The 18,642-nt window shown below is 46.3% G+C and overlaps 1 protein-coding gene and 1 long non-coding RNA gene across 2 annotated transcripts; one reads left to right on the top strand and one right to left on the bottom strand.

Moving 5' to 3' along the window:
• The first annotated feature begins 3,213 nt into the window (after positions 1-3,213).
• Positions 3,214-12,134, top strand: LOC119249090 (uncharacterized). The gene is made up of 3 exons (XR_005126059.2): positions 3,214-3,298; positions 3,886-4,032; positions 11,979-12,134. It is a non-coding gene; the product is annotated as an uncharacterized LOC119249090 (long non-coding RNA).
• Positions 7,620-18,221, bottom strand: GABARAPL2 (GABA type A receptor associated protein like 2). Its single transcript, XM_037516169.2, has 4 exons — positions 18,062-18,221; positions 17,680-17,735; positions 16,347-16,519; positions 7,620-8,226 (listed from the first exon to the last, which is right to left on the bottom strand). The coding sequence occupies exons 1-4, from the start codon at positions 18,093-18,095 to the stop codon at positions 8,136-8,138; spliced, it is 354 nt and encodes a 117-aa protein (XP_037372066.1). The 5' UTR covers positions 18,096-18,221; the 3' UTR covers positions 7,620-8,135.
• Positions 18,222-18,642: the final 421 nt, after the last annotated feature.

Below are 18,642 nucleotides of genomic sequence, written 5' to 3'. Positions count from 1 at the left end.
ACTACTTGGACTAGTAGAAAACTTTGGTCCAGATATTTAATTAATTGTGTTGTAATACCAACTCTGCCATTACTTTGTGAGGATTTGGGCAAAGTATTTCATCTCTGACTTCTAACCTGTCACCTACTCTATAAAATGGGGTCCAACAAGTAGGGCACTTGTGTTTTTCAACAGTGAGGTAGGGCTTATCATAAAAATTAATTGGGTAGATAATGGAAAGAGAGATATTCTCCAGGAAACTGAGCCCACTGGCGCTTTGCAACTACATACAGCCTCAGTCACGCTGGTAGCAAGGGAGGGGTAGACATAATATTTGTCTTAGTCTGGTAACCTAGATTCTGAATTTTGGTGTGAATATTTTGTTCCTCATGCCAGTGAGCCAACAGAGTTAGGAACCAGCTTTTCCCAAATAAGCACGTCCTCTTTACTGCTTTCCAATCTCCAAATGCAGGGAAACGCCTTGATGAGAAAATGCAAAAGCAGAAAGTCACTCTGAGGAGGTATCTCGGCTGCCAAATGTTTATCTCAAGCACATGTTCCCTGAACCTGGGCTTGGCTCCAGAGCAGAAGAGCTCACAATGGAAACAGTGATGGCTGTTTGCTCAGGCAGCCAAGAGAATGCAAAGCACATTGAAACTCGGCAGTGTCTCCTCAGGAGGGATACGGTGGGCTTCTGGGTGGCGAGACAAGCCTGACAACAGAGCAGGGCCACAGAGTTGTTCTAGCATCTGTCTGCAGCTCAACAACCAGACCTTTCTGTACAACCTCAGAAAATCATACTGCGGGCAACCCGGGCTTTGGCCAACAATAGACGCACCCTCAATCTAGTTTGCTCCGGTTGTCATTGAATAAGATTCTGTTCATTGAGAGAAAGAGAAGGGCTTTTCTCAAAGTACATTCCACCCCCACCCCAAAGAGTTCATCAACTTTTTATTACCGCCACGTGTGGACTCTGTTGACCTCCAGTGAGAGCCTTTCCAGCATTTCCAGGTTGCGCAGGCTCCTCATTCATCCAGTTCCACATGAACGTCCCTTCAACCTCCCATCTGCACCTGCCGGCCTCACGGGGATGGAGTGTTAGGACAATGCAGCCCGGCTCCTGACCACAGTGCTCACTGGCCTGTGCTGACTGGCAGAGGGCACAGGCATGCTCTTTTCCTCTTTTCTCTTGTGAAAGGTGAGGGCCAACCTGGGCCTGTGTTTCACTGGTACACTGTGGAGGATTTCTGTCCTCACAAGGATGACACACAACTGTGGTGAAAACCCGAATATTTTCAGGAGTTGGAAACTTCATGCAAGCAGAGTGAACTGAAGTATATTCCTTACCCAGTGAGGAGCCATTATTTTGTTTCAGCTGATTGTTGTCAGATCTTCAGAATTTTTTCAGAAGCAGCAAGAAAATTGGATCTCTACATATACGTCTAAAGGCCACATACATACAGACACTCATCTTCCATTGGAAACCTCTGGTCTAGCAGAAAAAAGGATGGATTTTGGCTTTAGACCTGAGCCTGAATCACAGCTCCAGCATGTACTGGTTGTGTGGCCTTGGCTAGGTAAATACATTCCCATCCTCACCTTTGCAGTGAGGCAGCACCACCCCCTTCATCATGAGGTTGTGGGGATGAGTAAGATAATATGCCACATGGGGGTAGTCAGGGGCTACCTGCTCCATGTACGGTACCTGGCACATAGGAAACACCAGCCTTGCTCTGCCCCTGCAGCCCAGGAGTGACTTTCCAATTTCCTGGTCCCAGTCTCCACAGCTTTGGCTCATAAGCCTAACAGATCATCCTCAGGAGAAGCCCGCTAGGCAAACATTTGTGGAGCCTCTCGTAGGCATTTGAACGTTTGCCTGCCACCCCCTCGCACATCTGGAAGCAACAGCCTGTCTCTAACAGCTAAGAAGGCGAGGAAGCAAAGCTGTTGATCTGGGTGTATATATAGATCCTCCTACTTAACTCTGGCTTTTCCTCAGTTATACCAACCACCAGAATTGTTTTGTTTTCCTTGAGGAAATAAAGATGAAAAGGGGACCCAATGATGCTTTTTAAAGAGTTTCAACAGTTTAACGGAGCAGATCTTTGAGAGTAAGAATATTTATATTACCTCCTTCCAAATTCTCCTGGAAGGAGATCCTCAGGCCATCTTTGAAACAGGTGCCCTGGTGCCTCATGCGCTCCTCATGGGCCCTGTGTGTTGGGGTCACTGCTGCAAAATGAAGAGGTGTCACCACTCAACAAGCAGGCTCTCATCTCCAGGTTAACCGGTCCCATGCCAGGCAATGTGCTGTGCACCGGAGGTGCAAGGGTAGGGGTTTTTTTCTGATGGATAGGGCGGTGAGATGGCACAGTGTGAGGATGGCTAGGAGATAGGTGTAAGCACAGGAAGATTTCACAGGCCCAGGTACATCTGAGCAGGGAGGGTGCCGGGAAGGAAGAAGAGTTTAGCAAGGCGAGAGATATGGTGATGCCTGTGAGAAAAGCTTAAAAAGAGAAGGGTATTTGAGATAGAGAAATACCCCATGCAAAGGCTGTTGGTAAGAGCACTGTGTTGCTGGGCCTGCAGAGTATAGGAGGGGCAGAGAAACACCAGGGCATGTGGAGGAGGACATTGCATGTCCTTAGGAGAAAATGGTTTTGCAGTGCTATTCACAATAGCTGGGGGATGGAAGCAGCCCTAAGTGCCTGCCAGTGGGTGGTTAGATCAAGAAGATGTGGTCTGCCTCTTCTGTTCCCCGCTCTGTCTGTGGTGAACTTCTCACTCCCCGCACCTCTGGCCTGCACCCCAGCTCTTGTATGCATAAGTAAATAAATCTTAAAAGAAAAAAGAAAGAAAGAAACTCAGGAGTGAGCATGACTGATCAGCCAAAGAAAAACCTCTTAGGAGCTTGAAGGAGGGAGTGAAGTGCAGGCTATATTAAGAGAAAGAGGAGCAGGGAAAGTAAGAACTAAAAACCTTGTCCTTCCCATTAGGAGACAAGTGTCTTTCTGGTAACTGAGCAAACAGGGTCTGAAGTAGAAGCTGGCCTCTCCCGGGCCAAAGAGGGAAGGGGAAGTCAGAAATGGAGACAACCCATGTGGTCTTCTTTGAGAAGGACCCCATCTCTGCTCTCACTGAATTAACTTAAAAATTGATGAAGTATTTAAAAAGTAACAGTAAAAGGAATAAACATACAATTAACTGTAAACATTTTGCTATATTTGCCTCAGGTTTTTATTTCCTGGAGAAATAAGACACAGTTGTGTTTGAAACCCACACTGACGAGCCCCTGGTCACATCCCCCACCCTCCACTAGGTAAACCACCATCCTAATTTGATGTGTCATTCCCTGGCATGGTTTCTACATTATTACATTAGGTTGTGTCTGTAAGCGATATATAGACTTGCTCTACATTTTTTAAACTTTAATAGGAATGATACCTTGCTGAATCTATTTTGGCATCTGGCACTGTTTTGGAGATTCATTTATGTTGACACATACTCTAGTGTGTGCATTTTAACTACTGTATAGTATTCTTTTGTGTGCTATACAACGTATTATCTCTCCATTCTCTGTTAATGGACCCTTAGTTGATTTCTAATTTTCATTTACACAAACACAACTGCAGAAATTATTCTATATATGTTTCTTGTACAGGGGTGGGGATACTTCTGAAATAGATTATTACCAACAGGTAGAATTCGCTAGGTCATGGAAAATATGCATCCTCAACATCACTAGATATTGTCAGATTGATTTATACTGCAGCAGTACCAGTTTACATTCACAGCAACAGTTTATGAGAATTATAGATGCTTTGTATCCTACCATTTTTTATGTTGAAACTTTGTGATCAGTGTGAAAAGATGTCCCATAGTTAACCTCCCTTTGCATTTTCACAGGTCCACCAACCACACAGTGTAGACTGTACACTGCACAACCCTAGGGCCACTGTTAATACTGTAGGCTTTGTGAAAATCTCTGTCGTGTCTGTGAAGGCACACTCTGGAGCTGGTGCAGTGTAAAACATATAGTGGTCTTCAGAGAAGGTAAGGAGTTTTTTGTTATCTTGTTTTTTCCTGTGTTGTCTTGAACTGGGTGTATATATAGATCCTCCTACTTAACTCTGGCTTTTCCTCAGTTATACCAACCACCAGAATTGTTTTGTTTTCCTTGAGGAAATAAAGGTGAAAAGGGGACCCAATGATGCTTTTTAAAGAGTTTCAACAGCTTAACGGAGCAGATCTTTGAGAGTAAGAATATTTATATTACCTCCTTCCAAATTCTCCTGGAAGGAGATCCTCAGGCCATCTTTGAAACAGGAAGAGTTCATTAGTCTAAATATTCTTTTTTTGTGTCTAGAAGAACAGGGGTGTAAGCTAGAGGTGTGGGGGGTGAGCGGACTCACCAGAGACAGAGTGGGGTGCAGATCAGGCAGATTGACTGAAATACACTGCTGAGGGGAGCAGGAGAGGTCTGCTGTGAGGGCGAGTCAGGAGAGGTCTGCTGTGCCATGTGGGTAGCTCCCTGGCCAGGGATTGAATTCAAGCCATAGTGGTAACAGCACTGAGTCTTAACCCCTAGGCCACCAAGGAAGCCCAGTCTAAATATTCTTGATTTATATTCTTGATTTGTTGCGAGGTCTGTCTTCTAAGAACTTCCTCCCTGACCACAAAGTCACAGATTACAGAATCATGGATTAACTAGTTTGTCATTTCCCCTTTCATTTCCGTGACATCACTATCATATGTTAAACGTGTGGTTATTTCTCAGTTTCTGTTGTGTTCTCTGGCCCGTCTGTCTCTATGCCCTCTGACACAGACTTAATTACTGCTAGAACAAGTCTCCCCAGCTAGTTTTTCTCAATACTTCTTGGTTATTCTTGGCCTTTTGCTCTTTTTGATGACTTTTAGCATTGACTATCAGATTTCACAAAAACGAAAAAACCTGATTGGGATTTTTATTAGAATTGCAATGCCCTCAATAATCTGGGGACAGTATGCATCTTCATACTACTAGGTTTCTCATCCTTGACTGGTATATTATCTTTTTTCTAGGTTTTTTATGCCTTTCAGTCATCTTGTATCATTTTCTCCATGAAGGTCTTACATATCTTGTAGTATATTATTGTACACACTTGTGGATTTTGCACCTTTTAAATTTTTTTTTAAGATTTTGCTATTGAGGGGAGCTTTTTTCCTGTGATAGTCTCTAACTGCTTACAACTGCTACATAGAAACATTGTCACTATTTGTTACTGATTGGGCATGGCATCCAGCAACCCTGAGGAACTTTCTTATTCTCATGTTTATAGATCTCTTGGATATTTCTGTGTAAACTGTCGTTATCTACGTAACTGTACATTAAGCCTTCCATTCACATTTTCTTTTAAAGATTTATTTATTTATGCATACAAGAACTGGGGTACAGGCCAGAGGCGTGGGGGGTGGGAGGATCCACCAGAGACAGAGTGGGGAACAGAACAGGCAGATTGACTGAAATACACTGCTGAGGGGAGCAGAGGGAGAGTCAGAAGAAGTCTGCTGTGCCATGTGGGTAGCTCCCTGGCCAGGGATCAAACTCATGCTGCAGTGGCTGCGGTCAGCTTCATAGGTTGCATCTTAACCCCTTGCGCCACCAGGGAGGCCCCCATTCACATTTTATGCTCCTCATGTTCTTCTCTTCTTGTGTTGGTTTTATGACATAATGGTGAGCAGTGACACCAGACTTTTATTCAGCCTTGTTGCAATATAATTCATATACCCTGAAGTCTATGCTTCATACTTCCCTTTTTAGTTCGTTTTTAATAGAATTGCCACTATCAAAATTTTTCACAGTACCATTTACATCTGTTAACGGGTTCATCATCTTCCTGCTGATGGGTCATGCCACTTCTGACATAGTCTACACACAGACTGTTTTGGGGTTCAGTGCATTAATTTATTTGTCCCAATGTCAGTACCACCATGCCCTATTTTCTGTGGCATTATATAATAATGCACATATTTGCTGTACAATTCTTATGAATTCCCTTTATCAAATTAAGGAGGGGACCTTCTCTAATTTAAGAGGTTTTTTAAAAATCATGAATGGGCTTTGAGTTGTTTCAGTTTTTACTTCACCTGTGTCTATAATTTTTTGAGACTCCCAAAGTCTCAAAATGAATGGGTAATTTTTCCCTTTTCTGGTCTCTGTAAGTTTAAGAGTTAAGGGTGCTTTATAAAGGATGGGAGTAGGGGGTGACGAGGTGCTGACTTTTGAAATCTTCACTCAGATGCTCCATTTTAAAGGCAAGATTGACAAATCTTGTATTGATTGCTATTACAAATAAAGCTGCTTTCTTAAGGTTTTTATAGATAACATCTCTTCTCCTCTGTCCCATACTTTCTACTATAGCACTGACATTTTGGTATTATTTGCTTATGTGGTAGTTTACCGGCAGACCATAAACTTCTGAAGGATGGGGTACTGCTTTTTTCACCTCTGTGCCCTGGTGTCCAGCAGGGTGCGAGGCCTGCTGGGAAACACATGGAATGACACTGCCAACTGTGTCTGTCTTCTGATATCGCAAGTTTGGTGTCTCGGTGCTGCAGTCGTTAGCAGTATGGGTGTGGGGAATACACAATTTTATGAGGATTTTTTGGAGATTAATTGTAACAACACACATATATATGTATCATCTGATATTCAGCGAGTGCTCAACGTTCACTATAAATTACTTTCAAAAAACAAGGTGGCTTTACTAACACTTGCCTTCAGATTTTCTTTCCTCATTCTCTGGTGCATTTTCAGGTTTGTAGTGGTGAAAGAGTAACAGCTCAGATTGCCTTTGGAAATCTATCTCCCTTCCATGCCTGTATAATCCTGTTTTATTCATGTTGTTAAAGGGGGTTCACCACATTCATTTCCACCAGTCGCTGTCCCCAACCAGTGTTGTTTGGTAATTCATGAGAGGCCAGAGCCCTTTGAGGAACTTCTGAAGTTGGTGTCAGGAAAAATGCTTTCTTCAAATTGAGTTGCTGAGCTAACAGGGCCATATTTGGCATCAGCAGCACCCCGAAGGGTGCAGGTACACAGGGAAGGCTGATGTACACAGCAATTGTTACAGCAGTGTACAATGTACGTAAGAGTGAAAGATTGCAAGCCACCGAGATGCTTTTAATAGGGGACTTGGAAAGTAATAACACTGTAACTGCACGGTGCAATACTATTTGCCATAAAAATGAATAAAAAGGGACTATGAACTAATAGAAAAAAGGTCACCAGGATACAGTGCTAAATGAAGCAATATACATAGGTATACATTTTCTTTTGTATAAGAAAAAGAAAAGGATATATATTCATATTTAATTATTCTTCCAAAGTATGAAAAAGAAATATGTCAGTAGGAGTCATTTTCCATAAAGAAGAAGGTTAGGGTGGTCAGAAAAGAGTGGTGGGAGCAGGATTTCTCCATGTAAACCTTGTTATATGTCTTAATACCCACACCATGTGAATCTGTTAATCATTAAAATAAAATCCCTCCTTATGACACAGAGAGCAGCTTCCTGTCCTGAGCTGTGCTGCCATGGGCTCCTCAGGCCTTCTCTGCAGCCCATTTAAATGCAGGTGAATAAAGGACATGGTCACACGGCAATGCCTTTATAAGAGGAAGTTTTATTGTTAATTATTTACCTTAATAGTTTCAGAAAGAACAGATTAGCTCAGTCCAACATGATTGGCAGTTGGCAAAATCTAGTGAAGCAAGTATTCTGATTGCTAAGGATTTAATTTGGATGCTTTTAATACTTAGCCATCTAACACTTCAAACATAATCCAGGTTAAATGTATCATCTCCCTCCCTTTCACTTTTATAACCCACCTACCTCACTTCAATATGGAAATATCTTCATTAAATATGATTCCCAGAGGAACAAGTTCCCTGGAGAGTGTAGCCATGAGGACAGTGCACAAAAAGAAAAACTCAAAATAAAACTCTGTATGATAATTTACTAGTCTAAGGAAACAAAACCTTCCAATATATTAAGAAATAAATCCAGTTACAAATGCACTAAAAGGTCTATGTGAAGAGGTTCTGGTATAATAACTGAAAACGGCCGGCTATTTACAAGATACACAAGCAGGAACGGTGCACCTAGCCCAGCACTGGCCCTCAGAAGCCAAAAGTGTTCTCTCCACTGTAGGCCACATACAAGAATCCATCTTCATCTTTTTCCTTCTCGTAAAGCTGTCCCATGGTTAGGCTTGAAAGAGAAAAACAAAAAACAATGAGTTGGGGTTCGGTGACTGAACCCAGGTGTCGGGAGAAAGGTGACTTGAGAATAAGGACTGTGACTCTACCACAGGTTTGGTGGCAGGGAGTGGAAATGATACAGCTCCCAGGAGCAGCTGTGTGCCCACCATCCTGCTTTAAATAAGGGAGACGGAGTCATGAAAATATTAAGATAAATTAGTCCCTGGGAATCAGCAGACGAGACTAGAACCAAGTCTCCATCCCCGTGCCCCAAGACAAGGTCTGGTCACCTCCAAAGGAAGCACTTCTTCAGCCCAGCTCCCGCTCCTCGAGTGGGCCGGTCAGTGCTTGGCTGCTTTCTGAATGCCTGGGCACCAGATCAAAAACGAAACAAAACAAAGAGCCTGAGAAATCCATCCCGGTGTGGGTGGAGTACTCAGTACTAAGGAAGCGTAAATGAGGCTCCTCTTATCTGAAGAATTAGAATTTGCACCTCTCAGTAGGTTAAGTACAAGCGAGTTCACCATTGTGGAAGCCCCTGTGACCCAGGAGTGCGTCCACATCATCAGAAAGAAGGTATTTTCCTCACACGTAATGCAAAAGCAGACTGTATCCGGGATGCAAAGGAGTCCTGCCCAACCTTCCTAAGAACCCTCCCAAAATAGCTACTGCTCAAACTAGTGTGTGGGCAGGAAGCTGGCTTTCCTGAGCTGGGAAACATATGGCCGTGGGGGAGACCTAATGGAGCTGTCTGCCATGGACCTGAGCTGTTTGTGTCAGCTCCTTACTGTGAGAGTAAGACTAGCAGCACCTCGACGCCCAGGCGCACCCTGGCCACGTGGCTGTATTCCTCTTCAGAGGGGAGCAGGAGACACAGGCGTGTGCTCAACATCAGTGACTGTTAGAGCTGGGGCCAGCCAGAGCCAGCAGTGATGGGCTGAGAGCCGTCTCGGACATCGGAGGTCACTAGTCCCAACAGGTGACAACACATGCTGAAAAGCAGGACTCGGTAACACAAGGATGGATGGGTAAAGAGGGGTCCAGGGCCTCAGGCTGGTGGAACAATGAGTGCCTTTGCTCCCGGCAGGTTGTGTGGGACTGCCACATACACAGGATACAGACCACATCGCTAAGGGGAGATTTTTCCTTCCTCTTTTTCCTACCTCATGTCTGAGCTTAGCCTGATTGGCTGTGTGGGTAGATAAGAATTACTATGCCACAACGTGGGGGTGGATGGGAATGAACAACAAACGGCCTGCCATCAGCATCTGACACAATAAACGGTGCTCTCGGTGACGATCTCTTAACTGGGAATTTGAAACTTAAGGACTCCCTGGATCTGCACTGTCCACAAGAAGTTTCTGCTATGTCCGAAAAATCCTGTGTTTCTCCTGCCCAGTACGGTAGCTGCAAGCTACATTCTGCACATAAATTGTGGTTCATCTGGGTTGGGATGAGCTATAAAACGAACACAGTATTTCCAATACCATATAAAAACAAACCTCAATTCTGATTTTATGTTGAAATGACATTTTGCATATATTGGATAACATATTATTAAAATCAATTCTACCTGGTTTCTGCTACTAGAAAATTTAAAATTACTGGTATGGCTCACATGCCACTACACTGACAGCAATGCCCCAGAACATGTGAGAGGACTTCGGGGCCAGTCCTCTACTGGCCTACTCATTAGACCCCCTAAGAGATGAGTCCCAACCCTAGCTGCACATCAGAAATGATGGAGAACTTTAGAAACATCTCCATGCCCAAGTCCTACTACCTCAGACCAATTAGAGTCTTTGGAGGTAAGACCAGGCCTTAGTATGTTTAAAAATGTTCAAGATGATGCCGTGTGCAGCCAGCATGAGAAACAGCCCCAGTGCCAGAAGGAGAGTCATCTTTTTGGGAAGAGATGCTCATTAAGAGGCATGTGATGACAAAGTAGTAAGACGGAACCAGGAAGTACAGTGAGGAGGCAGCAAGGAGGAAGCGCTGAGTCTATATGAAGACTTTTGTCTTGGTGGCTGGGAAATACCCTAGGAAATCTCTAAGGTTACAAGGTTAAATGAAGCCATGAAAAGGTTAAGATAAATTAGGCCTCGGGGCATCAGCAAAGAAGACTAGAATGGACTCTTCATCCTCATCTTACAGGGAAATTAACAACAGCTACTGCCACAGGCTGCCGAATGGAGCTTTTAGCGCCCAGCAATGAGCACTGTAGGGTTTCTGTTTCCTTGCCCAAGAGTTAGCCTGAGTCTAAGGACACAGTGCTGCTGCCAGTTAAACAGTTTCCATACAAGGTTGTGTGACAGAAAAGGAGTAGAGTAACAGGACCCTAAGTCATTAGGCCCCATTTGTTGTCAAATTCCAGGATCTGAAGGAGAGAGAGCTCAAAGAGCTGGTGACCCAAGAAGCTGGCAGCGATGGCTGCACTTGGGAACTTCTTAGAATGTCCAGCCCCACCTTGACCTACTGAATCCAAACAGGCGCTTTATGGAGGTGTAGGTGTCCTCTACGCATGTTTGAATGTGTGCGAGGGAAGCCCCTCAGCGGAAGGCACAAGGATGCTGACCTTGGGTCATTAGAACACAACTTGCTGTGTGTTCACTAGGAGGCGGCACAGTTAAATGGTGAGAATGCCTCCTGGCTTTGTGACTTCTGACAAATTACTTAACCTCTTTGGACTTCACTCTTATCATCAACTATGGATTACGATGGTAGCTGCCTCAAAATTGTTAGGATAAAAAGAATTGACAGGTAATGCACTTAGAACAGTGTTAGACACCGTTTGCTTTTATAATTAAGATTTTTATGATCAGCCACTGTAACTTCTATGGCACTGGTTCAACGAATTGATTCAACTTTTAAAAGACAATAGAAAGTAAAGGCAGAAAGGCAGGAAAGCCACTACTTATGGATCCTCACTCTGAGTCTCAGAATCTGCCTGAGCAGTGGTTCCTGTGGTCGTTATTCATCGCAGGTGGTGTACAGAGTCTCGGGTGCACCACTGGTGTCTACAGACCTCCTCACGTATTTCTAACTCAGCAGCCAGGTTTAGAATTGTTGCACTCGGGCTTCTAACTGGCAAGCAACAGAGCAGAACTTAGTCTGACGGAACCAAACCTAACATAGGGGCTGAGGGCAGCTGCCTCTGATTCTAAGAAGTTCCTAGGTGCAGCCATTGGATAACGTATTATTAAAATCAATTCTACCTGTTTTCTGCTACTAGAAAATTTAAAATTACTTGTATGGCTCACATGCCACTACACTGACAGCAATGCCCCGGAACATGTGAGAGGACTTGGGGGCCAGTCCTGTACGGGTCTACTCCTTAGACCAGTAGTGCAGCTCTTAGAGTTCACTCTCCTTCAGATCCTGGAATTTGACAACAAATGGGGCCTAATGACTTAGGGTCCTGTCACTCTACTCCTTTTCTGTCACACAACCTTGTGTGGAAACTATTTAACTGGCAGCAGCGCTGTGTCCTTACACTCAGGCTAACTCTTGAGCAAGGAAACAGAAACCTGACAATGCTCATTGGCTGGGCTCTAAAAGCTCCATTCAGCAGCCTGTGAGCAAACACCTGATTTCAAGCTTCCCTGGACATAGGACTGAACACTGGCACATCAACTCGATATGATTAGAAAACAGCATTTTTTCTAGAAGGATCATCCAACTATACACATAGAACCAGAATAGTTGGCCTGGAGTCAGAAGATCTGGACCATAAATGCTAACAAGTATTTTTTCTTAATTCAGATTCAAACAAGAGGCAAGAGGAAGTGCAGAGATGCGAAGTGTGACCCAAGTCAGCCAGCAGCTATGGCTGTGGGCTGCTCAGTTTAGGACACATCCCATAAGCCTGAGAAAATGAGCTTTCCTCTTAGTATTCCCAGAGGCCCAAGCCACTCAGCACCGGTAAGCCACTGCTGGCACACCTGATGCAGCTCTAGCAAGAGCATCACGTGAAGCTGCACAGGCTTGCGGGATGGCCTGAGACAAAGCCAAAGCCCCTACCGAAGTCAGTGTCTGCAGAAGACACCAGGAGTGGCCTCCTGTCCTAACAGTGACAGCACTGCTGTGACTCAAGCACTGCACGCCTCCAAGAACCAGGCTGCTGAACGCGGGGCCATGGCACTTCCCAGTGCTTCTGCTGACGAGGAAAGACATTGGAAAAACCGGTAGGAGACTTAATTGGAGTGAAATGACTTAAACTGCCCCTAAAAACCTGTCTCGCACTCCTCCATTCAGAGCCAGACAAAACCACTTCTCCAGCAAAGAGGATATCCAAAAATAAAAGCAGCTTTCAGAAGGAGCCACGTGCCGGGATGGCCATGCTGCTGAACACAACGTTAGTTTTAAGCTACTCAACAGCCTGTGAATCTGGGGAGGCTGGCCTAGAAGTGTGTGGGTGCCCAATCCATGGAGAACCTCCCCTTGACCAACCACTGAGGTCAGGTCACCGAGGCTGTGGCATCCCGCTGACTCATGAATTAGCTGGTCGAATGAGCACACCTGGCCACCCATCTGCTGGGCATCGCGTGCTTCAGGGGATCTTTAGGTCCCCAGGACCTGGACTGATCTCTTTTCCAGCAGGCGGGGGGGGGGCCCACTGAGGGGGGTGCCTGGTGTTGTTGAGGTGGAGGGCAATGGCCAGTGCTGTGGATCCTGGAAAGGCTCAAAATGCAAGTTAAGATGAATTTAAAGTCTCCCCAAGACTCTAAAAAATAGAAATGTCTGCTTGTTCCTTTTATCATTTTTTTTCCTGCTCTAAATACTACTGCACAGCTGAAATAAAACCCTGTTCTTAAAGAGGTATTACCCAGAAATAATAAGGTATTACCCAGAAATAAAAGTGCTTAATTTAAGCATGTTTCTAAATAATGGATGAGTGGGCCTTAAGACACCACAGCTTTCTTTAACTTAAGTACCTCTTTTAAGATTCAGAAGCAACTAAACACCATCTGAAACAGCACAGGCTTCCTAGTGCAACACACCCAAATTATAATCTCTTGCATACATGTCATTTAATAACATACTCATATACGTCTATAGTAATAGGGGATTAACAAGATTTGTGTGTTTCTGAACAAAGGCCAAAAGGCAGGCACCATGGCAGGTCTCTGATGCCATAAACAGGAAGCTTGTACACTGATGTTCTTTCTCAGGTTCTGTCTGCACCAGTTTCCCTTTCCATTTTGGGCTATTTCTTGATGCAGGAATCCAGGCAGAGAATTCAGCTTCCCAGTGCTAAATGGGAAAGGCCAGCTGAGCTACATGTGCCCTGTTTTTAAAAAAAACAGACTCAGCAAGAATTTAGGAAGTAAAACTCTTAGGGACTTGCCTTTGTCTCTGTTTCTAGAATAATCAAATATTTAAAACTGAATAATGGTGACATGTCACAGGTTTTGGACACCCTCCTGAACACACCTCCGAGGCGGGAACACTGAAATTACTTCTGTTCCGTCTCAGCCTGCAGATCTGTCTCGGGAGGGACAGGGCTCCTGCACACAGAGGCTAATTCTTTCTCAATTCTGACATTCCTTCCACTGTGAAGGCTACAAGCACTGGCTAAAGTGCTAACGGGCATCCCATACTTTCCGAGGATGCTGGAAAGACTGAGGGAGAAAAAAACAAAAAGAAAAACAAAAGACTGAGGAAGAGGCTGCAAGACTGCCTTGGGTTAGAGATGGTGAAGCTGAGACTCTCATAGCTTGAGGAAGGAAACCTTGTGGTTATTTTGTTTGTGCTGCTGTGGGGCGATCAGCATTTGCATAAATCTGACATCTCGTGCCTCTTTTATTTATAAACAAATGTGCTTTTAAGATTAAACCCCCAAAACTAACAAAGGACTACTTCACTGAGAGTGCGGCAAGATGTCATTAACTGAGGCCAACAACACTGAGGGCCTGGGCAGAGAAGCCCTGGTTAGTGACTTTTTAAAATCCTGACTTGCCTCACTGGTGTAATCTGCTTTCAGGGACATTCTCACCAGGATGAAAAGATAAACAGGTCTTGGAAAGTAAATGACCCTGAAGCAGCCTCTGCTGCCCTAAGAATCACTTTTCAATTTCTATCTCAGGGATAACGGGGGGAGGGGGAAGTTGCTGAAATCTGCAACCACTGTAATTGCTAGATAATGTGTGGCCATGAGAATAATCTTTTTTTTAAAGTTATATTTAAAAGAGCAGGTTTATTAGAAAAGGGACAGAAGAGTAAAAGACACTTGGGTAGACACAAGCAGGCAGAAAGAGCTGCCCCAAAAGGGACAGGTTTGCTGAGAGAGGCCTGCATGGTTGTAGGTGGGTGACCTTGAGGAGAGCTGCCTCTGCTGAGGGGGGTCAGTGAAGAGAAGCCCTGGCATGGTACAGCTTATGGGCAGGCAGGAAGGCTGCTGCCCTACAGAGGGAGAGACCTAGTGAAAAGAAGCACCTACATAGTCACAGGTGGGCAGAAGGACTGCTTCAGAATTAACCTGATGTCTCCAGAAGTCTTCCTCATTTCCTTCAAGCATCAATGATTAGAATAAACTCAATGCCATAGGTCCTAATCATCTTAGTCATCTACTTCCCCCCATTAATAAGCGACTTCCAGGGGTCTCCCTGGTGGCGCAAGGGGTTAAGCACAGCATTGTAACGAGTTTGATACCTGTGGCACAACAGACCTCTCCTGTCTCGCCCAGTGTTCCCCTCAGCAGTGTCTTTCAGTCACTCTGCCTGTTCTGTTTCCCACTGTCTCTGGTGAATCCTCTCACCCCCCCCCCACATCTCTGGCCTGTACCCCCATTCTTATATGCATAAATAAATAGTTTAAAAAAAAAAAAAAAAAAGAATGGACTTCCAGGAAGGAGGCCACACAACAGCTCAACTCCACAGAAGAGGCAGGGGTGTGAATGATTTACTTCTCCCAATGTCTTAAGGGAAGGGGATTTTGCCCTGGGCTTTCTCCCCTGGTGAAGAGTGCCAACAGCCAACACACTGCCCAGAGGACTGAAAGGCAGCCTGGAAGAGCCCAACAGGGTGACAAACTCACCTCTGGCAAAACCAATGCTTAAAGAATTGGTGTAGCACATCAATGATGCCAGGTGGGCAGGCAGAGCCTGTCTGCTCAGGTAGGACATTGGCTTTAGGGAACAACCTGTCTTTTCTCCCCTATCTCGCTTCTCTGCCAACCATCACAAATGGAAATGGTGGACACCGGGAAAGAGGAAATTAGATTAAAAAAACAGCCAGCGCAGCCTACCTTTTGTAGGCATAACACTAGAATCTGGCTTAGGCCTCTTGTGGAGAGGTCAAGGAATTTTCAAAAGGAATATATTTTTGGCCACATTGAGCCAGTTCCCAGGGCTTCTCCCAGTTACTTTTGGAATTAACAAATGAAATTTAGTTTGGGTCACCAAGATGAGATGCAGCCAGGAACTCATACTCAGGGGATGCAGGGCCAGTTTTGGCCCAGGGCCTAGAAGTACTCAATCAATAACGGGAAAGGACTGACCAAGGATTTAGACTGAGTCAGTCCATTTTCCTCTTCCCACAGGGAACTAAAGCTAAACTGTCAACTACACAGAAGAAGGCAATTTTAGTATCCCCGCCAAGATTCAGGCCCTACGTTATCCCAAAGATTGCATCCGGGCAGCACAACTAGACAAGAGGGGCAACTACTCTGACATTCAGATCAGCTAGCATCCAGGGAGGTAAAGCCTGTAAAGAGACCTTGGCTCCCTTCATTGGACAGCAGCCATTTTAGTGTACTTGAGGATCAGGCAGCTACAGACTCTCCCAGTGGCACAGAGCTAAGTTTGGAGAGTGAGCAAGAGGATGATTAACTGAAGCTAAGCCTCAGCAGGGTCCACAAGCTCCTCACAGAGAATGACAGCCTTATTTCACGGATCATTTGGAAAAAAATCTCATTTCAGGCTTCAATTCTACTCATGGATTTGAAAGGATTCTTGGGGATCTGAGACTAGATTTTTATATATTTTTTAAGTCCAGGCCTTGTTCTATTTTCATAACCCAAAGTATACTTTCTTATTTCCCGGAGCTCCTGATGGGAGGGAGCATATAACCCAGACTTCTAGTCAGAACCTCTAAGAATTTCAGATGGCCAATACTAGTAAACACCTCTCACCTGGACTGTGGGACTGTCTTATCCACAAACAGGAAGATTGCCTTTTCAGAAGGAAGCTGGATCCTTTTCCTGATGATCCACATGAACTGAGCCACAGTGATGTCAGATGGAACCAGATACTTCCGTTTGTCAATGTCGACAATCTGACTGCCTGAGACTTTTTCCACAATCACCTGGCAAAGCAAAGAGAGTTCAAGACTGGATTTCTCAGGTGAGGCTCTGGCCTGGCATTGTCAGGGAGCTGATATACAGTGTGTGGGCAAGGAAGTGGGTGGGAAACTGCATAACGGGAAAAAATGTACACCACGTTTAATAAATCACAAACTCTGGAGATTAAGAATTGATATTAACGTGTTATAGAGAAATGGTACTTTCCTATGGTTGGTCACTAGGTTTCTTATTCCCAATGTCAGCATGCATAAGAGAAACACAGCCAGCCAGTACTACAAAGCTTTTCAACATTTTGTCTGGGCAGACCCAAGAATATTCAGGTGAGGATTTCAACTACAGCCTGTTACTCTGGGGCTCAGAATGGCTCTGCCTTCACACTACGGGAGTATGAAGATCCACAGGAACACAGGAGACAAGAATTATGGCCAAATGGGAACGACCGGCAATTCCAGTCAAGAATGAAGCTCTTCATTTGGCCTGTTGCTTCTCTCTGAAATAGTTTTCAAATTTATCCTTCCTGCTCCTTCCCTAAAGGAATTGTTCACAAGCAAAGAGCTACATTAACAGGACCAGCTGTTCTTTAAAAATGAATAAGGATTTCAGAAACTATCTTCCCTACTTAGGAAGAAATACTAATTATTGTAATTATTATAGATTAAGGGGAAAACAACGAAGAAGGGGTTTTTAGCAGTTTCTGGTTTTCTTCTGGTCAGGAAACGACAGGGTAAGTGTGAGGAAAGGGAGTGAGTTAGAAGTCAGGCAGCGATGGAGGCTCCCAAGTTAAAGATTAATGACCACAACTAAAGTGCCACTTGCAAGACCACGGTGACAGTCTCCCTCCAGTACTGTTCCCTAAAGTGGCAGTGACCTGTTGCCCTGTCCTAGAACATCGTTCCTTACATAATTGGCGAGGGAGCCCAGAGGCTGCAGACAGCTCGCTGGCCTAGATCAGATTCAGCACTGAGGCACCCTGAACAGCACCAGCTCCAGGAGCCTCCCACCGCCGGGCCCCTGGCGGGCCCCCACCCAGTCTGGCCCGTCTGCTACTATAACTGGGTCTGGAGCCTCAACCTGTCAACTGTTGAATGGCCTGGGCCCTATCACGGGTCCTTGAAGACTGGGGTGACAGGGAGGTGAGGGGGCGGGGAGTCCGAACACTTACCGGAACCCGGTCAGGATACTTGGCCCGAATCTTGGCGGATTCCACGCATCTGTGTTCTGCGGGAGAAGCGCCCCGGGATGACGGCAGCCCCAGCCCCAGCCCCCGGCAGGGCCCCGGCCCCGGCCCTCCTCCCCCCGCGACCTGCGCACGACCCGGGCCCTCGCTCGGGCGTCCCGCCGGCCGCGGCCCTGCGTCCCCCCGCTCCCGGCAAGGCCCGCGGAGGGCGGCGCAGGGTCCCGGGGCGGCCGCCCGGGTGCCGGGGCCTCGGTGACCCGAGCCCAGAACGGCCTCCGCCCCGCCCGGCCCGGCCCAGGGCGGCCCGAGTGGGGGAGGGGCCCCCCGCGCCCGGCTCCCCCGGCCCGGCCCGAAGCCGAGCGCCTACCCAGCGAGTGGTCCTCCTTGAACATCCACTTCATGGCGGCGGCGGGGAAGGGAGGCAGCCGGCTCTCGGAGCCGCGAGTTCAGCTCACCAACCACAACAACAACGACGGCAGCGGCGGCAGCGACGGAGACTACACGGCAGGCGGGACTTCCGGCTGCCGGAGCCTAGCAACCGGCGGGGCGGGGCTTCCGGTGCTCTGGCCCGACGCCGTGCGAAGGGGCGGGGCCGTACGCTCGGGGGCGGGGTCGCGGAAAGCGTCGCGAGGGGCTGCCGGGCGAGGGGAGATGACGGCGTGGGCGTCTGGGGCCTCTGGGAGGGACTTTGGTGGTCGCGGCGGAGAAGTCGCGGAGGTGGTGACGCTGCGAGGTCTAGCTGGACGGGAAGGGAGCCGGAGGGGCCTGGCTAGGGCTCGCAGAGGTGTTCTGGGGCGTTGGTGACGGGAGTTGGGGAAGTTTGAGGAAGGGAAGACGGGGCTCTGCGGTTGATGATGGCAGAGGGTTTGTTTAGGGCACGGATAGCTGGAGAGTACTGGGGTGGTAACAGATCGGGGGCTCAGTACGTGGGTGGGGTGCAACGAGTGT

Source organism: Talpa occidentalis, unplaced genomic scaffold (genome assembly GCF_014898055.3).
Source record: "Talpa occidentalis isolate TD23 unplaced genomic scaffold, MPIMG_talOcc4v2.1 talOcc4.17, whole genome shotgun sequence".
In the NCBI taxonomy this organism is placed as follows: Eukaryota; Metazoa; Chordata; class Mammalia; order Eulipotyphla; family Talpidae; genus Talpa; species Talpa occidentalis.
Note: the sequence above shows the minus strand (reverse complement) of the source record. Positions and strands in the feature narration are given on the sequence as shown.

Bases quoted from the DNA above. Each gene is read 5' to 3' on its own strand.
- GABARAPL2 (XM_037516169.2), bottom strand. From the start codon at position 18,095: ATGAAGTGGATGTTCAAGGAGGACCACTCGCTGG. The intron at 17,736-18,061 runs GTAGGCGCTCGG...CTTCTCCCGCAG, and splicing joins CAAGGAGGACCACTCGCTGG to AACACAGATGCGTGGAATCC. The intron at 16,520-17,679 runs GTAAGTGTTCGG...TTGCTTTGCCAG, and splicing joins AGTATCCTGACCGGGTTCCG to GTGATTGTGGAAAAAGTCTC.